Source organism: Bubalus kerabau, chromosome 18, assembly GCF_029407905.1.
Source record: "Bubalus kerabau isolate K-KA32 ecotype Philippines breed swamp buffalo chromosome 18, PCC_UOA_SB_1v2, whole genome shotgun sequence".
NCBI lineage: Eukaryota > Metazoa > Chordata > Mammalia > Artiodactyla > Bovidae > Bubalus > Bubalus kerabau.
The window spans coordinates 58,593,964-58,614,124 of record NC_073641.1 but is presented as its reverse complement, the minus strand read 5'-3'; the positions used below and the strand labels follow the sequence as shown (position 1 = coordinate 58,614,124).

Genomic DNA, 20,161 nt, shown 5'->3' with positions numbered 1-20,161 from the left:
AATCAAGGGCTGGTGAATGTACAGTGAAGTACGCTCTCTGGGCATCTCGGAAGCCACCCCTCAGGGAGATCATCACACTGACCAGACACCCCCTCACTCAGCGGGGCCCCTGCTCCACCCAGGAGAACGTGAAGCACTTAGTCTGTGCTGGGGACTGAGTGACTGATGGGTCCACTGCTGATTTAATTCATCACGCACCACCTGCAAGGTAGTAAACACCTCACTGTACAGATTTTAAAGATCAAGTCACTTTCCAAAGTCAGAAAGGTCGCTCAGTGGATTTGAACTTCATGTTTACTTTCATTTCCAACAGACCATGGCCTTTTCCCCAAACCACCTGTACTGAGCATGTCTTCAGAGATTGAACCCTGAGATCACTTTTGTTTCTAAAATGAAAACTCAACATTTTACATTTATTTTCTTCCTACTCTAAAGGGAGCACTGGCTCTCAGTTAGAAATAAAGAGGGACTTCTTCCCTCGTGATCCAGTGGTTGGGAACCCCCCTTGCAGTGCAGGGGACCCGGGTTCGATCCCCGCTTGGGGAACTAAGATCCCACATGTTTTAAGGCAGCTCAGCCCGTGCGCCACAACTACGGAAGTTCGAGAGCTCCAGAGCCCGTGCGCGGCAACACGAGACCCCTCATGACACAATGAGGATCCTGCACGCTGCACTATGACCCGCCGCTGCCAAAAATAAATGATAAATTCAAAAGAACTTTTACAGCCAGCCATTGACATGCTTTTTAACTCTGCTTGGATTTAATGAAAGTGCCCAGAGATCGTCGCCATCTCGGGAGCCACAGTACATTCCAATGAGGGACACTCCACTCTGCTCCCCCAGAAGCTTCAAAGCACCTAATGTGGGTCACGGCTCCAGGACACAGCAAGGTGTTCCTCTGAACATTAAGCCAGGCTCAGGGCAGACAAGCCAGTCCTGAGTCCCCCACGCTACTCTGACAGCCCTAAATCAGCTCCAAGCTGACACTACACAGCACCTCTCAGGAGCAGGGCAGGGCCTACGTCCAGCAGACAGTACTCACTGGGTGAAAAGATGACCCCTCAACCCTGTCCAAAAACGACACAGGAGAGCCAATTTGATCCTGGCTTTTATTATCAGGTCAGGACAGAGGAAGTACAGGGGAGTGGCAGCAGGAGGGCCGTCGTCCCAGCCCCTGGCCAATCAGAACAGCACCTGGGGCCGGAAGTGCATCTGCCGGGTGGCGTTGTTCTTCATCCCCATCTTCAGCATCCACTTCGACTTCATCCTCTGGACATACTGCATGTCCCGCTGGCGCACCAGAGCTGCTCCTAGGGTTGGGAAGAGGGTGAGAATGAGGAAAAGGGCTGTGAGCCATGATCAGAGAAAACCCAACTTGGCAGAGAATCAAAGCTGGTTTTGGGTAAGCGGGCTCTAATATTTAACCAGGAGTTATTATATGATGCCTCTATCCAACAAGCCCTGGGGGGTTCCATGCGCCCGCCACTGTGTACCAGGACTGCTCTCTATATACATGCCTCTTCAGTTTTCATCACCTGAAAAGGTCTAGAAGCCCAAAAGGTGAAGCCCACTGACCAAAGGCACAGAGAAAGGCAGATTAGAAACCAAGTCAGACAGGAATTCCTGAAAAGACTAACAGGAAGTCTGTCCACTACATTTAAGTGGCCTCACAGCTCCCAGGGAGCCCCAGCGAGGGAACCCACGTGCATATATGAACACAGAGGCCTTGACAATGGATTTTGGTTTCGGCGCTTTCCAGGCCATCGGAAAGCACCTCTCCCCACTCCTGTTTTCAGGGACTGACGTTCTCCTCAAAGATCCAAGCATAAAGAGCTGCACTCAGCAGACATCAGAATAGATTTAAATAAGTTTCATACTGATGATGTTTCAAAGCTGAACAATTTCAGTAGCGTGCTCTAGCCCTCTGAGTCTTACTAAGCTTTCTAAAGAAAAATTTCAAAACGAAGGATGATAGCCGGCGTTTATTATGTGCATGTACTATGTCATACAGGCTTTATGACGTTCAACCTGCACGACTCTATACGTAGATATTATTAATACCACCTCCATTTTATCAGTAAGAAAGCAGAGGCTTCGATTAACTAAATTACTCAGACTCTTTGTATAAGAACCTATAAGAATATCAGGTAAGTCATGTTTGACTCTACAGCTCAAACTATATTGCTTCAAGGACATTATTTAATTCCACTGTATAACCTCCAGAATTTCAACCTTTGATGATTATAAACAATTATTTTTGCAATTATACCTCCTAAAAGTGTTAATGGTTTACAGGCAGTTTTAAAAAGCTACTGTGCTGGGGAATATGAAATTTTTAAGTCATGGAGCTTTGGGTTTATCACCATATGTGTCTCAAGTGGTCATAGGCAAGAAGTTAAGTTTCCCCCAGAGAGGACCAATAAGGACAGAGGGAAGAGAACCACGTCACCCAAGCCCCTTTGTGTAACGCAAGTTCCTGGGCTGGCCCGGGAGGTCCCCAAGGACGTACCTGTGCTGCCAGTCCATCCCAGGGCTCTGTACTGCTGCAGGACCCGGCCCACAGCCTTCCGATTCTTAGTAACCGCCACAGCTCTCGACAAGCCAAACCGTTGCTTGTAGTATCTCATCAAGGAGCGATGACCCACCCTGGCACCTGGTTTTCAAAAGAACAGTACTGAAGTACGGAGGTGGATCATTTTTCAAAGCAGAGTTATAAAGCAAGGGCTTTCCAAATCACTTTTCATGTTCATCTAGCTGGCAAACGCATGTGCCAGAAAAAAAACACTCCTACCAGCTGAAGAAAGATGAAGCTGTATGTTAACCAACGAGGGAAAGAAGGCAAACCCGAGCAGAGATGCTGAGGGACATCCCTGGTGGTCCAGTGGCTAAGACTCCGTACTCCCAAAGCAGAGGGCCCAGGTTTGATCCCTGGGCAGGGATCTAGATCCCACGTGCTGCAACTAAGAGTTCACACGCCACAACTAAAGATCCCGAGTTTGCAACTAAGACCTGGTGTAGCCAAATCAGTGAGTAAACAAATATTAAAAAAAAACAAAACCCTGGAGGAGGAAATGGCAACTCACTCCAGTACTCTTGCCTGGGAAGTCTCATGGACAGAGCAGTCCATGGCATTGCAAAGAGTCGCACACAACTTAGCAACTAAACAACAACAACACACAACCAGGCAGACTGTGAACTGGGGAAATACTTCTTGATGGAAATGTGGCATAAAACAGAGTGAAGTGACCTAGCAACGTGGAATAGAGAGTTTTGTAAGAAATTAAAACTTGTGTATAGAATAATAGTTGCAAATATTCAACCAATTAAGTCTATGGTTAAAGGCGAAAAAAACAGTAGAGATGCTGACAAATGATAACAGTAGAGATAATGACAAGTCACTGTCAGGTGAAAAATGCAGCCTCCGTACTTACAATATGCCTCCATAGAAATTCACATGGCCATCCCTACTAATACAGATAACAGGATCCTAGGAGACAAGGAATTTTAACTTTCTTTAACAGAAAAAAGATTGAACCCATAATGGCCTGATTTTAGTTCTACAAGCCACAGTCTGGTTTAGAAGAGAAGCCAATCCACTTTCCCTTTGCTAACATTCTCTAATGGGGTGCTTCTCAAACAGGGGTGACTTTATCCCCAGAGGACACGTGGCAATGACTGGAGTCACAGGTAGAGGGAAGCTCCTGACACCTAGTGGGTCGAGGCCAGGGATTTGGCTAAACACCATACAATGCGCAGGACAGCCCCTCAGCGAAGAGTTATCTGGCCCAAAATGTCCACAGTGCTGAAGTGGAGAAACCCCGACCTACTGCTTTCTAAATGTTGGAAGTTTTTTGGGTAGAAAGACCATGAACAGAATACTATAACCATTATAGATGGCTATATTTGCTTTTAGAATCTAGATTTTTAACCTACTAGAAAAATCTCTATCAGGTTATTTTGTGTGAAGTCCCAGTACTTGACGAGCTACCTGCGTAACATTTTGCTCCCTACACAGATATGAATAAGTGATTACTTCCAGGTGATTGATTTGTGACCAGACTCAGGAGACAACAAAAAGAGAAATTTTCAATTCTAGGATGCTGTGGTCTCTGGATACTAACATGGATGAACGATGTCTCCCTGGACCCAATTATTCTGGTGGGGGAAGAATTAACAAAGCTCCCAGACCACCAGAAACAAGTGAGACGCAGCGATGGAGAAGGCTTGCACGTACATGGAGGCTCTGGCAGCAAAGCCCAGCAGTGCTGATGACAACTTTCTATTTATAATGTAGGTCAGGATGCTCTGAGTTTGCAACAATGACTTCCTCAGAATCATTAAATGATAATGCTGCTCATTAGGACTTACTAAATTGATTTATTTACATTTGTAAGCAGCATTTAGAAATACCTATTCTTGAGGGCTATCTTTTAAGACATGTTTGAAGAGGGTTCATGAATCAGTGCCAGGGTTTCTGACACCTGGCAGAACTGTAAGCGCTGTTTAGAGCCACCCCTTCCTGTAGCAATGACAGGCGCGCCTGGCAGTAAGCACCTAGCACAGGCGCTGAGAACAGCTCCGCTTCGTACCAGAACACAGTGTGCCTGTCCGTAAGTAACAGATGGGAAGTGTCTGAGTCAGGCTGAAGCTTCCACCTGTCCATCTATCTTCTGTCACAGTAATAACTGCTTACAAGACTGTCCACTCCTGATCTAAAATATGATACAAGTGAACTTAATAAAACAGAGCAGACTCGCAGACATAGAAAACAAGCTTTTGGTTCCTGAAGAGGAAAGAGGGTCAGGGAAGGAGAAATTAGGGCTTTGTAACTGCAGTAGCAGATACAAACTACTATGTATAAAATAGATAAACAACAATGTCCTACTACACAGCACAGAGAACTATATTCAATATCCTGTAATAAACTATAATGAAAAAGAACACACACACACATATACATATTTATGCAAAATGTAGAATCATTTTGCTGTACACCAGAAACTCACACAACAGCGTACATCAACTATACTTCAATTAAAATGAAAAAGACTGTCTGCTGCTGCTGCTAAGTCGCTTCAGTTGTGTCCGACTCTGTGTGACCCCATAGACAGAAGCCCACCAGGCTCCCCCGTCCCTGGGATTCTCCAAGCAAGAACACTGGAGTGGGTTGCCATTTCCTTCTCCAATGCAGGAAAGTGAAAAGTGAAAGTGAAGTCGCTCAGTCATGTCCGACTCTTAGCGACCCCATGGACTACAGCCTACCAGGCTCCTCCGTCCATGGGATTTTCCAGGCAAGAGTACTGGAGTGGGGTCCTACTTAACAAATAGCCTAACATTTGACATTAGACAGTGAAAAAGAAAGTATCTCTAACAGTAATTTCCCTAAGATTGATTATGTATCTCTTGTGGATCCAGTGGCAGATTCTTCTGGCTAGTCAGCAACTAACTAGAGGTGTCCTCACACCAACCTGCTCCACAGGAACTGAAGAGCAAAGTGGGAACTGAGCCAACCAGTCTTGGATACGAATACTCACGGCGCCCTCTACTGGATGCTTTATGTCACTGCCTCTGGGACCATCAAGATCACAGCATCCGGTCCCATCACTTCATTGCAAATAGATGGGCAAACAGTGAAAACAGTGACAGACTTTTATTTTCTTGGGCTCCAAAATCACTGCAGCTGGTGACTGCAGCCATAAAATAAAAAGATATTTGCTCCTTGAGAAAAAAGCTATGACAAACCTATACAGCATACTAAAAAGCAGAGATATTACTTTGCCAACAAAAGTCCATCTAGTCAAAGCTATGGTTTTTCCACCAGTCATATATGGGGATGTGAGAGTTGGACTGTGAAGAAAGCTGAGCGCCGAAGAATTGACGCTTTTGAACTGTGGTGATGGAGAAGACTCTTCAAAGTCCCTTGGACTGCAAGGAGATCCAACCAGTCCATCCTAAAGGAGATCAGTCCTGAATATTCATTGGAAAGACTGATGCTGAAGCTGAAACTCCAACACTTTGGCCACCTGATATGAAGAACTGACTCCTTGGAAAAGACCCTAATGCTGGGAAATACTGAAGGCAGGAGGAGAAGGGGATGACAGAGGATGAGATGGTTGTATGGCATCACCAAGTCAATGGATATGAGTTTGCGCAAGCTCCGAGATTTGGTGATGGACAGGGAGGCCCGGTGTGCTGCAGTCCATGGGGTCGCAGAGTCAGACATGACTGAGCGACTGAACTGAAACTGACCTGAAGCAACTACAGTCAAGGAATCCCAACTACTTGCTGCTTTTGAAACCAGTTTTATGCAGACTCTACTAAGGGTAGTTGATTAAATATCACTATGCTCTCCACATTAGAATCCTTCTCAAATCAGCTTCATGCTAACGTCCACACCACCCAGTCATATAACTGAACATAATCAGAGGTTTCTGAATGGTGAATTTGTTCAAAGAAATAACCAGGTGATTGAATATACTGCCATAATGCCACTACACGTCTAAACGGTATTTATTTGAGAGTTCCTATTTCCTTGGTTCATTAGAAAAAACCCAAACCAGTATTGAGGGAGAAAACAATGGACAATGAACTGTCATATCTCATTACAACCAAGACTGACCAGAGGATGATTGGTTTTTAAAATGAGATAGTAAAAGTATATGTAACTGTAGCGCTGGAAAAAATTTCAGAATATTGCTAGTTTATGGTTCACTAAGAAAGCCATGTACTATTGCTATTTAAATGAATTCTATTATAAGGTTTCAGAAGTCAGTCATCTGTGAAGAAGACCCAGGAAGGCAATGAATGATGTATATGTAGATAGTTCCTTTTCTGGCTCCAGGTCACACATGCTTTTTAGACACTACATACAGACTCTCCCCGGGGTGGGGGGATACACTTATCCACATGGTCAAAAAAATCTGTGTAGCCACACAGGTTACTTGATGCCGTTACGTTACGGCCTTTCCCCAGGAAAATGTACGTACAGAAGAGATGTGCAGAGCCTAGTTACCCCGGTTCGGGGAAGTACCTGGTAGTCAGTCAAGTCTCTCCAGAGGCTGTATAATGGTACAGTACTGCCTGGTACTCTAGGACCACAAGGGTCACTCACTACTGCCAAGTCTCCCTCAAGAGCTGCCTGAGGTCACCATCTGACACTTTAAAATAGCATGACCCGGTATGTGGACAGGCAGCTGTCAGTAAGGAAGTTCATGTTTTAAAAATGCAAGAATAGGACTCCTCTGGAAGTCTAGTGGTTAAGGCTTTGCCTTCCAATGCAGGGGGTGTGGGTTCGATCTCCGGTTAGGGAGCTAAGATACCACTTGGCCCAGAGCCAAAACATAAAACAGAAACAATGTTGTAACAAATTCAATAAAGATTTCTTAAAAAAAAAAAAAAAAGTCCACATAAAAAATATCTTAAAAATAAAGACTAAATAAAACCCAAGAAACTGGACCTACAAGTTAATCTCATGGCCCTTTCTTCTTTGATTGTCTGAAGAACAGGCAGAGCAATCTGCCACCTGGGGCTGTAGGCAAATATGACGCGTGGTCCCTGAGGCCACGTTGGAACCCAGGATGGCTCCTTCGGCTCTCTTTACGGGCCCTGTGGCAGGCCCGGGGAAGTCACCTCCAACCTTCCAGTCACTCAGTCAGCAGACGTTTACGTGGCTCCCATGTATCTGAGGCACTGTGCTGAGATGAAAGAAGCCAGTTTGGTCCTCAGTAACAGGGACAGAAGGCAAGTGAGTCAACAAGTACCAAGAAGAAGAGACCCATCAGGAGGGCCGTGCGAGTGTCACAGGAGCAGAAGAGACTCTCCTCACCCAGGGCGGGAGCTCAGCTCAGCCGCTTGGAGCAGGGAACCCAACTTGAGTCTCAGAGGAAGACAGGCAGTGCGTGTACAAAGGCCTAGAGGAGGGAAACCTCACGTGGGCAGGAAAAGGAAGCACACAAAGACATGGCGACAAAGTGACCCTGAGGGCCAGGGCTGCCCCTGGGAATTCCAGAGGGAGAAGAAAATGTAACAGAATGGTGTTTGTTTTAGAAAGAATGTTCCAGTGGCCAAGTGGCAATCAGACTGGAGAAGACCAGAGAGGAAGCTTTCATGGTAACACAGACAAATGGATAAGGAGGAAAAAAAAGAAAAAATATTCAAAACCCAAAGTCCTAACTAATTAGGAACTGCAGTTAGTTACCATCTGGATTTAGGAGAGGAATAAAGGATCCTAAGAAGACACTCAGTTTTGGCTTTGACGAACCTGAGGAGACTGGATCACTCTGGGCAATGTGTTGTCTAGATAGCTAAGGAGTCTTTAAGTTTCTGAAATTTTAAGTCCAGATGAAAATTTCTCTCAAAATAGGCTATATTTCTTAAATAGGATATGCTCACTGTTGAGCAGACTTTTGTCATGAAAAGTGCTAAAGTGGCTGCAAAACGAAGCCCACGTTCCTAGTGATCCTGCTACAGCCAGACACTGCTGGCAGGGACTAGCACATTCACTTTCTCAAAGTCTACTGTGATCTTAGTCTCCCAGGTGGAACCAGTGGTAAAAACCCTGGTGGGTTCCATAGGGTCGCAAAGAGTCGGACATGACTAAAGCGACTTAGCATGCAAGGAAGGGGACCCTAATAAAATAAGGGCCTAAGCAAATAGTTTTTGAAAAAGAAGTTTCCAAATTTATCTCTGAGGTTCTGCATTAGTATTTTCACCAGGGGAAGAGATCAGGTCCCTTGTGATACACTTAAGTCTGTTTTGCTACTGTGTATTGTACGTGCCACAATATTCTGCTGCATTATAGCTTTCTTGTCACTGTAGAGGAGTTATATCCTCAAGACAGGTTCTGCCGGCACTTTCCTCCAACTGTCACTGCATAAAGCTGCCATTCACCTTAGAAGGTTATTATTCCAGGTTAAGCAGGGCTGTCTGTTCCTAAACAGCAATATTCCATGTGGAGAGCAAACAGCACAAGCTGGTTCCGTCATGGCAGACATGTACCCACTGGCAGCATGGCTGCTCCTGCCTGCCCACCACCCCCCCATCACAGCAAATCCCCCAGGCAGTGGAGGAAAGGTGGAATGGGCTCTTCACTGACGAGGTCCCTGATCTTAGGCAAATTACTCATCCTGTCTAAGCTTCAGGTGGCTCATATGTCAAATAAGGACAACAGAATCTAACTCACAGACTTGATCTAAAGATAAAATAATGTATCTGCCTGAATATGCTAACTTCTCAGTAAATATACTATTAGAACCTTATTATCTTATCATTCCATTCCCTGTCATTTTAAAATGTATATTCTCTAGCTGCTCCCATTCCTATCAGCTAAGCACAACACTATAAACAATATTTCACACTTCTCATATTCATAGCTTTCCTTCTTCTTTTCATATCTGGGACAAAATTCGACCATTATGAATGCTGTTCCCCAAAGGAAAAGGCAGAATTCAAACTCCAAGTCTCTCCCTGCACCCAGAATATGAACAGGAAGCCTAGGTGCTGTCAATTATATCCAACCATGCCAGACTAACACACGCAGTCTGAACAACTATGGAAACAGGAATTAGTTCAAGGAATAAGGGCAAAGTCAAGTTTAACAAGAAAAATCCAGAGGGGCCAAAAAGCTAGATAATAAACAGAATACAAAAGGTTTATGTATTGAAAAGAAAGGAAACAGCCAATTAAAGCATTATAAATCACAACAAAGTGAGGAAAACACTGATGCAACTTAAACAAAATAGCTAAATCAGAGCTATGGGGCTCCCTTCAGAGGTGACCTTGTCCAAGGAACATAGACACACACTTGAAGTTGTAGGTTCTCTCCCCACAGCGTGGAAGGGAAGTGATGGGAACACGCTTCTCCGATAATCTCAATGGCGTGAAGCTACGTATTCTGGACAAATGCACTTACCAGAAGGGAGAATCAGCTCCATGGTTTCATCATCATAATCCAGGGTCTTTTCTGAGGGCAGCTCCTCAGTCTCATCATGGTCCTCGCCTTCTTTGTGATCTGGGTAGCTACTCCTGGAACCACGGAATGCCATTAACACACAGACCAAGACCCCAAATCTCATTAAAATACTGCCGACCTACTAGATCACTGAAGGGGTGGCGGGTGGGGGTTAACGTCTACAGGGACTACACTGAAAGCTTCTGGAGAGAAAACAATTTGCTAGCATTTTCTCTTTAGTAAAGTAAGCAAATAGCCTGTGAATTCAAATTGGATCCCAGACCTAAATCTAAAATACAAAACTATAAAAAATCCTAGAAGATAATATAGAAGAAAACCTGGATGACTTAGGGTTTGGTGATGACTTTTTAGGCATGACACAAAAGGCACAGTTCATGAAAGAAAGAATTGATCAACTAAACTTCATTCAAATTAAAAACTTCTGCTCTGTGAAAAACAGTATCAAGAGAATTAAAATACAAGATGAAAACTTGGAAAAAGTATTGACAGAAGACACATCTGATAAAGGACTGTTATCCAAACATAAAAAGAACTCTCAAAATTCAACAGTACGAAAATTACCGATTTGGCCAAAAATGGGCCAAAGACCTCAACAGACTCCTCACTAAGAAGAAACACATGGCAAATAAGCATATAAAAAAGATGCCCACAGCATATGTCATCAGAAAAATGGAAATTAAAACAGAGATATCACTACACACCTATCAGAATGGCCCAGACCTGGAACATCTAATGCTGGGGAGGGTCTGGGCAGTAGGAATCCCTCGTTGCCAGCAGGGATACAGGAGGGCAGAGCCACCTTGGAAGAGCTGGTCGCTTGTTGCAAAATCAAACATACTCTTACCATAAGACCCAGCCTGCTGCTTGGATTTACCCTAAGGAGTCGAAAACTTCTGTCTATACAAAAACCTGCAAGTGGATTACAGAAGATTTATCCAAATTCCTACAACTTGGAAGAAACCAACATGGACTTCAATAGGTGACTAGATAAACAAACTGTGGTACATCCATACAAGGGAATAGTTTTGGATTACACCAAAAAAAAAAAAAAAAAATGAGCTAGCAGGCCATGAAAAGACACGGAAGAACCTTAAAACCATGTTACTGCGAAAGAAGCAGTGAAAGAAGCCTGATAAGGCTACATTCTGTATGATTCTAACCAGACAATATTCTGGAAAAGGCAAAAATATGGAGACATCAAGTGTCACTGTTTTCTAGGGATCGGATGAAGGAGAATGATGAACAGGCAGAACACAGAGGATCTGTAAGCCAATGAAACTACTCTAAGGGTGGATACAGGTCACTATATGTACATCTGTCCACACTCTCAGAACAGACAACACCAAGAGCGAACACTGAACTATGGACCTTAAGCGATAACTGGTGGGTCAACTTGGTTCATCAAATGCAACGTATGTGCCACTGGGGGAGGCTGATAATGAGGGAGGCTATGCACTTGTGGGGTGAGGAATACATAAGAAACTGCTATACCTTCGGCCCAATTTTGCTGAGAACCTAAAACTGTTCCTAAAAACAGTGAGCAAATAACCTATACCAATTCTTCATCTGTGTTATCTGTTTCTCTCGAGGAGGGCTGGCAAACAGGGGAAGAGGGAGAGGCTGTACAGTGGGAGATGCAGCTCTCCTCAACTTAAATCCTTACAGAAACAAGTTCTAGAAGAGCTCAGTCCAGGAGAACTCTGTGATGATACAGATCTTCAGTCTGCGTGTCCAGTATGGTGGCTACTCTGAAAGCACATCTGCTTTTAAGCATAGGTCTTGAAATGTGGGTGGTGCAACTGAAGAACCAAATTTTTTAATTTTTAATTTAATTAATTATCCTAAAGAGTGACATGAGTACATCTAGAAATTAGCAAATTAAGACACTGTAGTTCTAGAAGAATCTCTGTCTTTCAGAAATACACACAGAAAATAATTGGAGAAAATCACACTAAAATGTTAACAGTAAGGCAGATAAGTTGACAGGAATGGACAAAAATGGACAAAAGACTAGATCAGACACTTCACAAGAGATATTCAAGTGGTTAAGACACCCAGTTAACACACAGTAAAAGGTTCTCAACTGCATTAGTTCTCATCAGGGAAACGCACATCAAAACCACAATGGATACCCCTACACAGCCACCAAAGTGGCTATAATGAAAAACTGTCAGGACAAGTGAGAAATGAGAAATCAGGAGGAAAAAGCAAAAGGACAACTTAAAAGACCAGGACTTTTCTGAGTACCTGTACCAGGTGGACTCTGCACTCCTGGCATGGTCATGACACACACCTGCCTGCAAAGCACAGCTGTGATGGGTCACAGGCACACTGACACTAAGCACCAACCACTCAGGCAAAACTGAACTTCGGACCGTTGACACCACAACAAACAAAAACAAGCTTTCAAACCAGACAAACTTACAGTTTGGGCCTGAGATCGTCTCTTTGTCAGATATGTGTGTTTAACTCTGTGATACTCAGTTTCTCATTTACAAAATGACAGGAAATAAGCACCTCTTATAAAAGTGTTCTAAGAGGTATTAAGAATAGGATATCCGACAGAGCCAGACACAGTTACCAGGGAGGGGCACAGGTGAATCCAATGCAAATGTGATGCGTTTGCTTCGCTCCATGTTACAAACCAGACTGACCTAAAATCATAGAAGTCCGCAAATTCCAAAAGAGCGTCCCCATCTGTGAAGAGCTTACAGTGACTCCGGTCATTCATGTGCGCCTGTACCGCCTCCGTGGAGTAGAAGGACTTCCCTCTCTCGTTGCACCACAAACAAATCTTCCCAACACCAACTTTCTCTCCTGGAAAAAAAGTTGAGAAAAAGACATGAAAGCAGCTTTTTGCAGCCAGATTATATCTCATCATCTATCTCATCACAATCAAAAACTTGGTGGTCAAGTTTTTGATTTTCACAAAATCAGTAGGTCATTAAATCCAAGACTGGTGAGAAACACAAAGTTAATGCCCCCCAATAATGCAGGTTTCATCATTAAAAAAGAAAAGAACATTATACTCACCCAAATATTTAATCAGTCCCTTAAGATCCGAAAGATATTCTACATCAGGAATAAAGAAGCTGTGGACTTTGGTCATATGAGCCACATTTTTTGTGAGGGAGCTTGAGTGATGTGGACAAAACAAACAGTCCGTTATGGGGATGGCACCAAGGGGGGTGCTTCCTCCTGCCTCTTCCTCTTCTGCATCCTGCTCCTCCTCCTCCTCCATGGCTTCAGCATCCTCACATTCCAAGTCCTCATCAGAATCAATATCCTCCCAGTCTTCAGGCCAGAGATTTTGAAAACAAAATTAGCAGATGTCAGTGTTAGCTATTCATTTACCACTCACCAGTCTGCATGGCTAAGGAATGCCTTAGTCTTCCTTGTTCAGGGCACAGTAAACCCCTTGAAGGGGGCTTTGGCTCCTTTTCTAGGTATATATGAACACTTTCAATCAGTGTTAGTGGGATGTGAGATGCCATAGGGGAAGAAAGGGGAAAAAAAAAACCTCACCAAGGAAGCTAGGTTGAAGGCTCAAACCTCCCGTTTCAGGTTAGCTGATTCTGAACTTCTCAGTGCACGGTTTTACCAAACTAGGTTAAGTGTAAAGCCATCATAACTAGATACCCAATAGAAATAACACATTCTACAGCAGAAGGTGTAGGGGGTAATGTGTACCCTTCTGCATATGTTAAAAATCTCTCCATTCAATAAACAGAGAAAGGATCTATTCATTCTACAAATATTTACTAAGCTAATTCTCACCCTTCGCCCATCTTAAGGTTTCAGTATCTCAATTTAATACATCAGTGAGGGGAAGACATAGGATGAGATGGCTGGATGGCATCACGGATGCGATGGACATGAGTTTGAGCAGACTCAGGAGTTGGTGATGGACAGGGAGGCCTGGCGTGCTGCAGTCCATGGGGTCGCAAAGCGTCGGACACTACTGAGCGACTGAACTGACAACTGACTTAACTGATAAAATGTCCTGTAAGGATGCTGGCCACACCGGTCAGTTCAGAAAGCATGGAAACCACCTTCACTCATCATCTTCACTTAAAAACTGACACCTCCCCGCTCCAACCTCAAGGATAAACTGAAAACCTAAGGACCAACCCCTCCCTAGCCCCGCCCCCCAGGCCAGTCCTCACCGTCCCCATCCAGGTCTTCTTCACTCTCTTCCTCCCCCTGCTGTTTCGCCAACTTCTTCGCCTGCCGTTCAAACCACCGCAGCCGGGGAGGTTTCTCGCCCGGGTCTCGCGGCTGAGGCCCACGTCCTCCGGCGGCCACGGGATACCCGGGCTCCGCCTCGGGCGCTGGCGACGCCTTCTTGGGAGACGTGGACGGCTGAGCCTTGATGACCTGCTGGATGGCCGCGTTCACCGCATCCTTGTCCACACTGTCTACGCCCAGCCCTTTCTCCAAGTTCTTCTCGTTCATGAGCGCCACTTTCCGACTCACCGCCTGCTTCTCGAGCTCCACGTGCCGCCGGGACCTGAGGTGGTTTTCGTAGGCCTTGAAGGAAGCAAACTTCTTACTGCAGACAGTGCAGTAGGTGGCCGCGCCCTTGCTCTCCGGCTCCGCCAGGGCCCGCTGTGCCCGCACCCGCTCCTGGAAGCCCTCGAGGCTGACGGGGGCCATGCCGGCCACTTTGCGCCTCAGGTTGTAGCGGTGCCAGTCCGTCTTGTAGTGGACCCGCTGCGCCTCCGCGTCTTCCAACACCGCCCGGCAGGTGTTGCAGGTGTAGGTCGCCATCCCCAGGCGGGAAATAAAGCGCGACCGAGGCAGAAATCTAGCAACCAGAGGCCTGACCACACCAAAAAAAACCGGAGTGCGAGCTGACTTCCGGACTGAATCGCGTCATCCCCAGCCGGACAGGAAGTCCCGCCTCTCAGACTGTAGCCACGCCTCCGCCGCGGAGAGTCCCGGGAAAGTGGGGGAAGCCAGTGACGCATCCGGCCCCGCCCAGTCGACCTGAGGTGAGTGTTGAGTCAACAAAAGTGGGCGTGGCCTGAGGTGGTTATTGATTGACAGGCCTAGCCCCGGCCGAATTAATATCTGGGTTTTTTTTTTTTTTCCTGTACGTTGAAACTTGAGGCCAGGAAGGGGGCCGCCTCGCGGAAACGCGGCTTGGGGAATCCGGAGGACTGATGTGGTTGACCACACGACGGTCGAGGGCTCTCTGAAGTTCGTGCCCCTGCAACCCCGGGAGTGGGTGTCACGAAAGCCAGGACTGCTGGTTAGACCGTTGGTCGGACCATCAGAGCCCTCGCCCCGAGGGCTGAGAGACTCAGGTTGGAGGCTGAGGGAATTCACAGGAAAACCAGAGAGTCCAGGCCAGAGCCTCGGCCTTACTAGGACGGCCCTTCCAATGAAGGGCGCAGGGGAACCTCCTGAATCAATAGTTTGCACCTGGGAGCACAGAGCCCCGTCCAGCTGCTGCCCAGTAGGAATAGAATCCCGGACATGCATGTCATCTTAAATCTAATAGTAGCCATGTTTTAAGAAAGCAGAAAGAAAGATAAGATGGCCATTTTTTTAAACTCCGTATCATGGCAAATAGATAGGGGAAACACTGGAAACAGTGGCTGACTTTATTTTGAGGGGCTCCAAAATCCCTGCAGATTGTGATTGCAGCCATGAAATTAAAAGACGCTTACTCCTTGGAAGGAAAGTTATGACCAACATAGACAGCATATTAAAAAGCAGAGACATTACTTTGCCAGCAAAGGTCTGTCTAGTCAAGGCTCTGGTTTTTCCAGTGGTCATGTATGGATGTGAGAGTTGGACTGTGAAGAAAGCTAAGTGCCGAAGAATTGATGCTTTTGAACTGTGGTGTTGGAGAAGACTCTTGAGAGTCCCTTGGACTGCAAGGAGATCCAACCAGTCCATTCTAAAGGAGATCAGTCCTGGGTGTTCATTGGAAGGACTGATGTTGAAGCTGAAACTCCAGTACTTTGACCACCTGATGCGAAGAGCTGACTCATTGGAAAACACTCTGATGCTAGGAAAGATTGAGGGCAGGAAGAGAAGGGGACAATAGAGGATGAGATGGTTGGTTGGCATCACGGACTCAATGGACATGAGTTTGGGTGGACTCCAGGAGTTGGTGATGGATAGGGAGGCCTGGCGTGCTGTGGTTCATGGGGTCGCAAAGAGTCGGACACGACTGAGCGACTGAACTGAATCCTGTAATAAGCCCAGTATAGTAGGCTCCCCAGGTGGTGATAGTGGTACAGAACCCGCCTGCCAATGCAGGAGACATGAGTTCCATCCCTGGGTCAGGAAGATCCCCTGGAGAAGGACGTGGCAACCCTCTCCAGTATTCTTGCCTGGAGAATCCCATGGACAGAGGGGCCTGGTGGGCCACAAGCCATAGGGTCGCAAAGAGCTGGACACCACTGAAGTGACTTAGCAGGTACAGCACACATCCTGAATATTATTTCAACAGGTAGTCAAGACAAAGGATTTAATGAGACATTTACGTGGTTTGTTAGTACTAAATCTTGGGATTCCAGAGTGAATTTACAAATAACGCCCACCTCACTTCGGACTCGGAGAAGGCACTGGCGACCCACTCCGGTACTCTTGCCTAGAAAATCCCATGGATGGAGGAGCCTGGCAGACTACAGGCCATGGGTTCGCTAAGAGAGTTGGACATGACTGGGCGACTTCACTTTCACTTTTCACTTTCATGCATTGGAGAAGGAAATGGTAGCCCACTCCAGTGTTCTTGCCTGGAGAATCCCAGGGATGGAGGAGCCTGGAGGGCTGCCATGTCTGGGGTCCCACAGAGTGGGACACAACTGAAGTGACTTAGCAGCAGCAGCAGCACTTCAGACTAGCTTCATTTCATGTGCTCAGTTAGCTCTGTCCTTTCATTTGTCCCAGCCCAGTTCTATAGGAGGCACTTGTGTTGACGGAAAGGGGAGTTCTTATACTTCTGTGCACAGCCTAACAAGCAATCAGCTTGTTTCAAAATTGAATGGCTACATGTTTTAAATACAAGGGAGCCAGAGCACCAAAGAAAAGACTTAAAAAAAAAAATCAAGTCTAGTCTTGTATTCTTCTTGCTGAAAACCATCCAGTGGATTCCCCTGAGTCACAATAAGATTCAAACACCTTCCTGCTCTGGTCTGAATGTTTGTGTTCCCCCACAATTCATAGATTGAAAACAGCGCCCAAGATGATGGTATTATTTAAGGTGGACCTTTTGGGAGGTGTTAGGGTGTGAGGTCACATTTCTCCCAATGGGGTTAGTGGTCTTCTAAAAGAAACCCAGGAAATGATACAATAAGTCTGAGACTATAAAGAGGGCCCTCACCAGACCATGCTGGCACCCTGACTTCCAGCTTACAGAAATGTGGGGGGAAAAAAAAGTTGTTTATGAGCCACCCAGTCTGTGATATTTTATTGTCCTTGTGTGATAAGTTGCTTCAGTCCTGTCCCAATTCTTTGCGACCCTATGGCCCATAGCTCATCATGCTCCTCTGTCCATGGGATTCTCCAGGAAAGAATACTAGAGTGGGTTGCCAGGCCCTCCTCCAAGGGATCTTCCCAAACCAGGGATCGAATCCTGCATTACAGGCAGATTCTTTACTGTCAGAGCCACTAGGGAAGTCCAAAGTGACGAAGAGGATCCCCTTTCTATTCTAGAGTGCCCACTACACCTACCCCTGACCTCCTGCCCTACCCTGCTTACCCACTTTAGACATACTGACACTTTTGTTGTTCCTCTAACAAAGCTAAGCAAGCATCTTTTCGTTGGTATTACGTCTCAGAAATCATTTACTATTCTGCTTGAATCAACTATTGCTGTCTTGCTCCCTTACCTTTAAGGTTTTTACCCAAATGTTGTTATAGGAGAGGCCTATCCGCACCCTCTTGTCATAGTAGGGCCTACTCCCAGCTCATAAATCTTTCCCGAGCATACCTTTTCTCCACAGCAATGTGTGTGTTAGTTGCTCAGTGGTGTCCAGCTCTTTGTGACCCCATGGACTCAACAGGCTCCTCTGTCCATAGAATTCTCTAGGCAATACTACTGGAATGAGTAGCTATTTCCTTCTCCAGGGGATCTTCCTGACCCAGGGATTGAACCTGGGTCTCCTGAATTGCAGGAGAATTTTTTTACCATTCTTTTCACATCACCGTACTAGACAGGTATTACTCCATATCACATTACCCCCAACATCTAGCAAGAAAACAACAGACCTTGCTTATTTCCATTTCTGTAAGTCAGGAGTTGGAGTGGCTCACCGTCTCATTAAGTTGCAGGGGATAGAGCTTAAGTCACATCAAGAATCTAAGGCAGCTGAAGATCTGACTGTGGCTGGTGGATCCCCTCAGAAGAGGCTTGTTTGCACACTGATAGCAGGAGGGTTTGGGTTCCTCCATGGAGCTGCTTGAGTGTCCTTGTAACACGGCAACTGGCTTCCCTCAAAGTAAGCAAAGTGGAAGTCACAATGTCTTTAAGTCACACACGGTCATTTCTACAATATGCTGTTACTTACAAAGGTCAGCCCTAATCAGTGTGGGAGGGAGTATGTGAGTACATGAATGGGGTGTCTTTGGGGACCATTTAGGGAAATTGGCCACCATTAGGATTTGTTGTTTGTTTCTAATTTCCCAATTTTAGCACGATAAGTCCAGCATCCCATGAACTGCCTCCATCCTTGGCAGACCAGAATAGTCAGTCCCATTATGGGTTAGTCCTCCATTTCCAGATTACAAGCTCCCTGGGAACAGGGACTCCTTTCCTTGCTATGTACTCCAAAACTAGAACAGTGCTGGCACATGGATTATTTAGTATGCATTGAACGATTCTTTTGTGATGATTTTTATTCCAGAAAATTCTGAGATTATCAAAATCTTTTAAAATAGCTGAGTCCTCTGGATACCCATCTTAAGAAATGTAATTAGTATGAATCCAGCAGGGATACACAATACAATATATATTTCCAAGCTTTCTCTAAAATTAAACCAGAGAATGGTTATGTTAAGTAAAGAATTTCTGTTTTCTCCTTTCCATTATCTGTGGTTCTTCAAGCATCTGTTCCTTCTTCAGGTCATTATTTCCTCCCTACCTCCTTCCATCTATTTCATGACTCATTTCAGCATCTTTAAACTCACCGAGTGTTTTTACTTTTCCTTCAAAGGGACTCTACTTTCTCCATCATGTGAATTTCCCCAAGGGCTGCAATTCTATTAATACTTGGTCTCCTGGAGAGCCTTCTCGTTCCTCTTAATCTACCCTCCAGCACACAGAGATCGTTACAATAATTCTCCTCAGCCATCTTTTCTCTTGTGTGGCTCCTTCTGCTCAAGAATGGTTATTGTTGCCCATAGATGAAGGTTACATTTCTTTGCCTGGTTTTCAGTATCTCCTATCACCTCTCCTCGCTACCTGTATCTCCAGGAACATGTGTGTTTTTTCCCAGACTACAAAACAGTTCTCCAGCACCAGCTAGTGTCCTCCAGTTCAACTTGATTCTAACACTGTCTACTTGGAGATGAAGTCAGATCCCACAGGTCAAAGTGCTCAGTCCTGCACGACTGACCCCACTTCAGAAGCCAATTCCAGGTCCAGGCTGTGGTGCTTCTGACCAACTGGCTGTAAATCAGAGGTTTCCAAGACGTCCTCTTCAGTCTTGAGTGATTTACTAGAGCAGCTCACAGAAATCTGGAGACTAGTTTACTCACTAGATTACCAGTTTACTACAAAGGAAACAGGGGTGACTGCTAGGTAGCTTCAGTCATGTCTGACTCTTTGCGACCCCCTGGACTATAGCCTGCCAGGCTCCTCTGTCCATGGGATTCTCCAAGCAAGAATACTGGGGTGGGTTGCCATTTCCTACTTCAGGGGATCTTCCTGACCCAGAGATCGAACTCACGTCTCCTGTGTCTCCTGCATTGCAGGCAGATTCTTTATCACTGAGCCACCGGAGAAGCCCTACCAAGGAAACTAAAGGATGTAAATGAATGGCCCAATGAAGAAATACTTAGAGTGAGGTTGGAAAGGTCCCAAACAAGAGATTCTCTCTCCCTGGAGTTTTGATTATGACATCCTTTCAGCTAGCCTACCCAGGGCTGTCCAAAAGTCACCTCATCAAGATAACAAAGACACATTTATCATTCTCATCATTTAAGACCTTCCAAGGGTTGTAGGAGCTCCATGCAA

The 20,161-nt window shown here is 45.5% G+C and overlaps 1 protein-coding gene across 1 annotated transcript; it reads right to left on the bottom strand.

The window, feature by feature from the left end:
• Positions 1-1,094: 1,094 nt before the first annotated feature.
• On the bottom strand, positions 1,095-14,904 carry ZNF622 (zinc finger protein 622). The gene is made up of 6 exons (XM_055554759.1): positions 14,136-14,904; positions 13,003-13,263; positions 12,624-12,786; positions 9,910-10,022; positions 2,509-2,652; positions 1,095-1,309 (listed from the first exon to the last, which is right to left on the bottom strand). The coding sequence occupies exons 1-6, from the start codon at positions 14,737-14,739 to the stop codon at positions 1,182-1,184; spliced, it is 1,413 nt and encodes a 470-aa protein (XP_055410734.1). The 5' UTR covers positions 14,740-14,904; the 3' UTR covers positions 1,095-1,181.
• Between the last annotated feature and the right edge of the window lie 5,257 nt (positions 14,905-20,161).